Below are 8609 nucleotides of genomic sequence, written 5' to 3' on the forward strand. Positions count from 1 at the left end.
GTCGCCCAATGGTATCTCTTTTATTTTTCAAAATGAATGGTTAAGGTTCAATTAAGTTTTCAAAGAAACAAAATGAGTGTGTAAAGAAAATTTCTTTAAAATTAATTGAGATATTAATTTTTTTTTTTTAAGGTATGTTATTAATTCATTTTTATTATTTATGATTTGTAAGATTAAATGATCCACAATATTGATTTTTAACCACGTGCATTTGCATGTGCTTTTTATCGTCCTTTAAAAAAGTTGGTGTCTAGGTATAAAGGTGAGCGTTTGCCCATTTACTCAAAAAATTCAAACTGTTGGGTAGTATTGTATACCCACTCATTTATACCAAAATACTTTTTCATCTGCATCCGATGTGGGACAAATGACCCTTGAGGTTGTAAACCCGAAAGGCCCCTGGACGGTGCGCTCGGTGTGACACCAAATCAAGGATTGAGTTTGGTTCTGATACTAACTGTAACGGGTGGACGCTTACCCATTTATTTAAAAGTTCAAATTGTTGGGTAGTGATGTATACCCACCCATTTATACCCAATCGTTTTTTTATTTGGATTCGATGTGGGACAAATGACCCTTGTTATAATAGGGCTATTGTTGATCGGAGCGTGAATTTAGTGTGTTCCTGTGTTCTAAAATTCTAATTTAAAAACCTAAATTATATAATTTAGGGAAGAATTAGATAGAAAATACAAATTTTTAAAATAAAAAGATAAATTAATTAAAATACATTATAAATAAATAATAAAAAAAACATAAGGTATGAAACTCATTCACCCTATACATATAGATATGTAGTGAAATCTACTACTGCGGGTCCGGCGGATCGTGAGATTGGAATCACCTAGCGTGGATGCGCGTATAGGATTTTTTTAATTTTTGTTTACTATTCACGGTACTCCTCCTCACTTCAACTCCTCTCCAGGATGTGACACCCTTTGGATAGCTCCTCCACATGGTAGCTCTCTTTTACATGCCGTTCCAAAAAAGTCCGACCCCAAGATTCTTTGTCAATAATAATACTACCATATACTACCATGAACTTAGCCAATAATAAAGTGTTAAACCATATCATTTGGTTCTTCACCCCAACACTGGAATGGAGTCCACGCCACCCATCTACTGCCTCAAGCTCCTCCTCTTCCTCTCCGTCCTCCTCCACCACCACTTCCCAACCATATCATCAGCCACTTCAACCCCCCTCCTCCCCCAAGATGCCCTCCCCACAAAATCCGGTTACCTCCCGGTCAATTCGACAACCGGTTCAGCCATTTTCTACACCTTCTATGAAGCCCAAACGCCCAATTCACCTCTCTCTAAAACCCCACTTCTCATTTGGCTCCAAGGAGGCCCTGGCTGCTCCTCCATGCTAGGCAACTTCTACGAGCTCGGCCCATGGCGTCTCTCTTCTCACAAGCAAAACGTCGAACACCTTGCGCTCGAACCCAATTCGGGCTCTTGGAACCGATTGTTCGGCCTCCTTTTCCTTGATAATCCAATTGGGACAGGTTTTAGCATCGCATCGACACCCGAGGAAATCCCAAGAGACCAACACGGTGTTGCCAAGCATCTTTTCACCGCGATCACGTCGTTTGTCGCCTTAGACCCATCTTTCAAACTGCGTCCGATATACATTACGGGAGAAAGTTATGCCGGAAAATATGTTCCGGCAATTGGGTACTACATTCTGAAGAAGAACGCACAATTGCCGGCATTGAAGCAGGTGAATTTGGCCGGTGTCGCCATAGGGAACGGATTGACTGACCCGGTGACACAAGTGGCCACTCATGCTGTGAATGCTTACTTTTCTGGATTGATCAATCAGAAGCAGAAGACCCAGTTGGAGGAACTTCAAAATGAAGCTGTTAAACTGACCAAAATTGGTAATTGGAGTGTGGCAACAAATGCAAGAAACAGAGTGTTGAATATGTTGCAAAACATGACAGGACTGGCCACTTTGTATGACTTCAGAAGGCTTGTTCCTTATGAAACTAGCCTAGTCAGCAAATTTTTGGCCAATGTGGAGGTGAAGAAGGCGTTGGGGGTCAACACATCGATGGTTTACGAGGAATGCAGTGATGTCGTGGGGGCGGCATTGCACGAAGATGTGATGAAGAGTGTGAAATACATGGTGGAGTTTTTGGTCAGGAACACTAAGGTGTTGTTGTACCAAGGGCATTGTGATTTGAGAGATGGTGTGGTGTCGACTGAGGCTTGGGTGAAGAAAATGAAGTGGGAGGGAATTGGGAAGTTTAAGGAAGCCGAGCGAAAGGTATGGAAAGTGAATGGATTGCTTGCTGGGTATGTGCAGAAATGGGGGAGCTTGAGCCATGTTGTGGTGTTAGGAGCTGGGCATCTTGTGCCTACCGACCAGGCGGTCAATTCTCAGGCAATGATAGAAGACTGGGTTCTGGAGAGAGCATTGTTTGCCGGTGAACAGATTGGGAATCCGTCTGCAAACTTCCGCGGTGCACTTTGAAATTTGACTACTTGTTGTATCTGTTCTTCTTGTTGTATCAACTTGTTAGCAATTATTAGTCATGGGCAGGCCAAGAAAAATGGAGATCATGAAGTTTGGCATTTGTAGTGAGAAATAAAAACCCATGCTTTTAGTAACTGGAAATGGAATTGATTTGGAGGATTCAGTCTCTTTTGGTTTACCTACTGCTATGATAATTTGCTTTTTTTGCATTCTTATCTTACTTTTCATTGGTAAGAGAGTTGATGGATCACAATGATGCAATTGCAAAAAAACAGATTCATGTTACTATGAATTTACTCTGTCTGAGAACAAATTCATGTCCTCTATTCAATTCTTGTCTCATTTACTATTGCGAAAAACAGATTCATTTATGATTTTAGAAGGGTTACTGTTTTACACAATTCTATCTGTTTCTCTTTATCATCAACTGCAATAAACCACGTAGCATTCTTTTCTCACTTTTCATTAATAGGAGACATGCAGGATTGATGTAAATCTTAAAAGGCATCAAATATGATCCCGGAAATCGCGAAAAACAAATTCATCTCAATGGGAATATGTTTGTGTCCGATAACATATTCAAGTCTTCCATCCATTTCCTTATCTCATTTTAGGGAGTGAGTCAGAGACAATGTTTATGATTGTTGGTAATTTTGCCTTCATTTATTTGTTCTGTGCATCTGCTGCTATTGCAAGAAATGATCTACTACTCACTGCAAAAAAGAAGATGAAGCTACTTTGGTGTCAACATTGTGTTTGACACTTTTTGAGGATTTGGGATAATCTTAGCATCAGCTGAAATGTAATCGTATCTAACTAATCCCACAGACGACGCTAGTTTTATTTCATGACGAGGACTTTTTTGGATTAGGTTCATTTTATCCACACTTTTTGTATATTTATAATTGAGATCAGTTTTTTTTTTTTTTTTAATTAATTCTTAATTTACGGTATATTATTCTTTTGGTTTGATATAATGAATGAGAAAAGAAAGGAAATAAAAAATTTTGAAATTTTTTAGGAGTTTGGTTAGATAAAAAAAGAAAAGTTCTGAAAAATTAAGATTCTCGTATGTGGAGGGAAAAATCCCCTTACCAATAAAAATCAGCCACGTCATTAAAAGAGTCACCATCTCTCTATTTCGGTCTACTAGCCCTCAAGAGCCCAATATTGATCATGCCCAATAAAATCATCAACAGCCCAAAGGTATTCGTGACAGCCTCTTGAGCTACCATAAGACCAATCCAACCCACTCATATTATGATCCAAAAAATGGTCTGGATTAATCAATTCCTGCATAGAAAAGAATCCTATATGGAAAGAAGCTCTGCATGGGAAAAATTCTTCATGGAAAGAATTGTAGAAGGAAAGAACCCTGTATGTAAGAAATTGTATATGGAATGAATTCTTTATGGAAGAAAAGTGGATGACAAGCATAGCGAATCCTACCATAATTCTACTTCAATTTGTGTATAAATAGATGCACAGACCTCCAATAAAAATTATCAAGCATTACAAACTTTTCTCTGAATTGTTCTTTTATTTGAGTGAGTTGTATTTATTCTTTTGGCTTTTTAGTTAAATGGATTTTTGCACCTACACTTTGGCGCTGTCTGTGGGAAACGTATAGAAATATATCCCCACAAGTGATTAGAGATTTTTTATGCGACTACGATCCAGGATGTCAATCGGAGGAGCCGCAGCTGATCAACAGATGGAAGTAATGCAAAAGATGCGAGAAGAGTTCTTGCAGCAGTTCGAGGCTCCTCGTCAAGCAAACAAGGCCAATACGGCTCAGATCGCATTACTTGAACAAAGGAATGATACTCTCCAAACAGCCATGGAGTAGACAGCAGCACAATCGCCACCAGGCAATGCAACAGGAGTCCCCCTCAACCACAATTTTCCCCCTGCAGACGAAGCTCAAGCCAACGAGAGTCGGCAGGAGCAGAGGACAAGAACTGAGGCAGTAGCCTCGGACAACCACCCTCATTGCACACCAGACGAACAGGCTGAATCTAGCCGCAAGCTCAAGGTATGGACAAATGGCGTTCAAGATGGCGTCCAAGAGGTCTTTGATGAAAAGAAACTCTTAAGGATCCAGACACCTACTGAGATAGCCAAGCAGTATAAGGCCTCTTTGGTGAAAACACCATTCACTGATTAGATATACTATGTTGAAATACCTAAGAAATTCACCATGCTAGCCTTCACTCAGTTTGATGGCACAGGAGATCCTTCCCGTCAGCTCGATTACTACTCCCAGAAGATGGCTCTGGATAACCATAATGATATATTCATGTGCAAAGTTTTCTTAACTAGCTTGACAAGAGCCGCACTAGAGTGGTTCAAGAATAGGCCCCACAAATCAATCCCGAACTACGAAACTTTATGCGCTATGTCCCTAGCACAATATTACGACAATAAGAAGCAAAAAAAGACTATCGCTAGTCTCTTCACTATAAGGCAGAGGAGAGGAGAAACTTTATAGGATTTCCTGTCCAGATATAACATAGAAGCTTCGGAGATAGCGGATTGTCACCCTGTAAAAATTGTGGAAGCGTTCAAGATCGGTATGATCCAGGGGACCAAGTTCCATAACTCTATAGTCAAATACTCCCTTTTGGACATGCAGACTCTTAATGCCAGGGTGCAAGTTTACATCCAACTCGAGGAGAATGTAGCCAACAGAGCACAACATGCCACCCTCATTACGGTAGAAATAAGCCTCGGGAAAGAGCCTCAAGTTTAAAAAATCAAAGAAGTCAGCATGCCTCGCTACCAACCATCCAACTATCTGAGAAAAGGCAAAGAACCGAGGAAAGGCTAACCCCTCTCCGTACAACTTTGGCCCGGCTATTCCAGGAAAATAAAGTAAAATTCATAGTCCCTCAACCGATGCGACAACCTCTGGAGCAAAGGGACAAAAGCAAACATTACCACATGGATTATGGACATACCACTAATAATTACAGGTCCTTACGGCGACACGTGGAAACTATGATAACCAAAGGAGACCTAACAGACTATCTTGGGCCGAAGGAGCGGACAAGGCCGAGGGAAGTAAATCCTCAGAAATTGGAAGGCAATCAAGTGAAGGTTATCTACATAATACATGGGAAGTCAGAGGAAGATCAAAAGTCAGAAGAGGTGTACCGTTTCAGATTGAGGGCTATCCACAGGTTAAGGAAGTTATCCTCAATAAATACCATCACTTCAGGCAGTATCAGTATTGGGTTCGGAGATGAAGATCTGTCTAGAGTACAGCTTCCCCATGAAGATCCACTCGTCATTAGTCTTCTGGTAGCAAACTGCATGATTAAAAGGGTCCTGGTTGACCCTAGAAGCAGTGCCAATATTATAACTAAGACAGTCTTTGAGCAATTAAAGATCCCATCATCATCAATTAGAGTTACCTCTAGCCCTCTGATGGGATTCGATGGAACAAAGGTAGATCCCATTGGGATAATAGATTTATCAGTTATTGCTGCGAAGAGGACATTGAAGGAGAACTTCGTTCTAACAGAAATTCATCATTCCTACAATCTCATCATGGGAAAAGGGTGGATTCACCAAATGAATGGAGTACCATCTACTTTGTATCAGGTGATGTGATGCTTGTCTCCAGATGGAAAAATCTTTGGGGAAATCAAGCTGTAACAAATGAATACTATGTATTGACATTAAAAGGAACAAAGAAAGGAATTACAGTACCTAAATTGGATGCATCTTCTAAGGGAGCCGCTAAATAGCAATTATAGAACCTTCTGCCTAAGTATTTGGAGGCAGAAGCAGAAGCAACAAAAACCATTGAAGAATCTCTTGAGGTTGTCGAAGTTATCCTCGGCAATCCACAAAATTAGTCACTTATATGGGTTTCTCCCATTCATCAGAAGAGAGGGAGGTGTTGATTAATGTCATCTGAAGAAATACGGATGCGTTCGCCTGGATCCATTCGGACATGCAGGGGATCAACCCTTTGGTCTCATGTCATAGCCTAAAAGTGGATCCCTCATTCAGACCAGTCAAACAAAAACATAGAAGGTTCGCTCTTGAAAGAAATCGAATCATTACTGAAGAAGTAGACAAGTTGCTTCAAGCAGGCTTCATCAGAGAAGTACATTACCCTTAATGGCTTTTGACCGTGGTGGGGTCCAAAAGAAGAATGAAAAGTGGAGAGTTTGTATAGATTTCACCAACCTCAATAAGGCTTATCCCAAAGATAGTTTTCCACTACCGAAGATTGTGATACCCCCGGATTTCCGGATGCGGGTTGGCCAGGCCCACGCTCGATTACCCGAGGATATCAAACTAATTAGCAATAAACAAACACAGAATACAAATAAGGAAACAGGAATAAATAAAAATTTGCTGAAAAGAAACTAGAATGATAATCCAAATACTAAAACCTTAGAATAAAATTAAATTAATAAAGAATTATTCTGATACATCCAAATTCTCCATTTCTAATACAACTTGGAAATCTATCTGGTGGACCCCTAAAAACTCGAACACTGAAATCATCAACTGAAGAACTCCACTGCTAAAATATGAAGAAGCTCCTACGTCGTCGGAAGAATGAGAAACCGTCTCTGCTCAGCATGAACAAGATCTAAGACCTGGAACCATCCGTTACCTGAAAAAATAATAGTGGGTCAGGCCCACGAACAAGTTCTATCCTAACTACAATCCAAACAGAGACCCGATACGCAGATACATCCTAGATGTCTCAACCATATCTATATAGTCCGTTAGGTAAATATATATCCACACTACAGGACTCTCACTGAACTATGCTGAGGGTCTCAACCTGAATAGAAGGCAACATGCAATACGCACCTGAGTGGGCATGACTACCTAAGCCTAACAGGGTATACCTCAACCAACATAGCTAGCTACGCATCCTACTGCATATACGCACCCTAACCATCGACTATGAGACTCAAGCTCAGACTGCGGTACCATAATTTATATATATAAATTCCCATCCAAACTAATGTAGTGTCGCTTAACTATTCGTTGCCATGACACAACATAAAATTAGGATTTAAATGTTTTAATTAAATCCCTATCCCAATTATATATATAAGTTCCCTCCAAGTACAATGTGGTGCCGGTCAACAGTTCATTGCTCAAGAAACAACATGTAATCAGGATTTAAATGTTTTAGTTAAAACCCTATCATTTCTAATATAGATATATAAATAATCATCCAGTATGCCGTTCAACTGTTTTAGTTGATAGGACATGAAACCATGTAGGATTTAACTGTTTTAGTTAATCCATTCCATATGTATGAATGGGTAGGAATTAGCGTTGTGACCTAATCCATCCCTCCGTATGACACTGTCCCATACCGGTGCATACATGCAAAAGATCCGTAAATGATGCAACATTATAAGCAATACATCGAATAAAGTCCACAGTATTCATATAGTTGATAAACACAGAATTTAAACAAGTCATCAACTACAAATCCAGAATCCATCCATGTAATCAAACGAGACAAAGTTTACTAATTCATCAAGTTAAATTCCAGCATCCATCCAGGTAATTGACAGAAAATATATATTTAATTCTTTAATTAATTCCAGGCCAACATCCAATTAGATTGACAGAACCTAAGTATCAGTTTAGCAATTTAAGTCCAAACCCTAATCCAAGTAATTGCAGTGAAATGCTTAATGTTACCGCAATTAAGATTACAAGCTTAAATCCATGCATTCCAGAAAAGTATTTAGTATTTCAACAATTAACATCCAGGATATGCCTAGATCAAACTTGTTAATTAAATGATCCTAGCATGCCACCCCAATAAGATTTATAAATATATACATATTTCGTTAAATTGTTAAAACTAATTTAGGCAATTAAACCCCCTTCATCCGTTAGCAGCCTACACCGTTGTATACTTCTCTATGGTTAAATCCATGAGCACAAGGACACTAATTATGCATATTAGGCTCTAAAACAACCCATTATAATGTTTGGAGTCCACACTACAATCTGTTAAATTTTTAAAACAAGATTTAGCAAATTAGTCCTTCCTATCCGTTTGCAGCGTGCAAAGTTGCTTATTTTTACACTGTTTATTCTAATTGCTCTATAAACCAAATTTCCTAATTAA

General features: G+C 39.4%; 1 protein-coding gene across 1 annotated transcript; it reads left to right on the forward strand.

The window, feature by feature from the left end:
- Positions 1-1030: 1030 nt before the first annotated feature.
- LOC132295354 (serine carboxypeptidase-like 50) lies at positions 1031-2691 on the forward strand. The gene has a single exon (XM_059793584.1). The coding sequence runs from the start codon at positions 1100-1102 to the stop codon at positions 2477-2479; it is 1380 nt and encodes a 459-aa protein (XP_059649567.1). The 5' UTR covers positions 1031-1099; the 3' UTR covers positions 2480-2691.
- The last annotated feature ends 5918 nt before the right edge of the window (positions 2692-8609 follow it).

The sequence above is a fragment of the Cornus florida genome, unplaced genomic scaffold, assembly GCF_030987335.1.
Source record: "Cornus florida cultivar Cherokee Brave unplaced genomic scaffold, ASM3098733v1 CherokeeBrave_3.0.0_Hap2_Chr02, whole genome shotgun sequence".
Classification (NCBI taxonomy): domain Eukaryota; kingdom Viridiplantae; phylum Streptophyta; class Magnoliopsida; order Cornales; family Cornaceae; genus Cornus; species Cornus florida.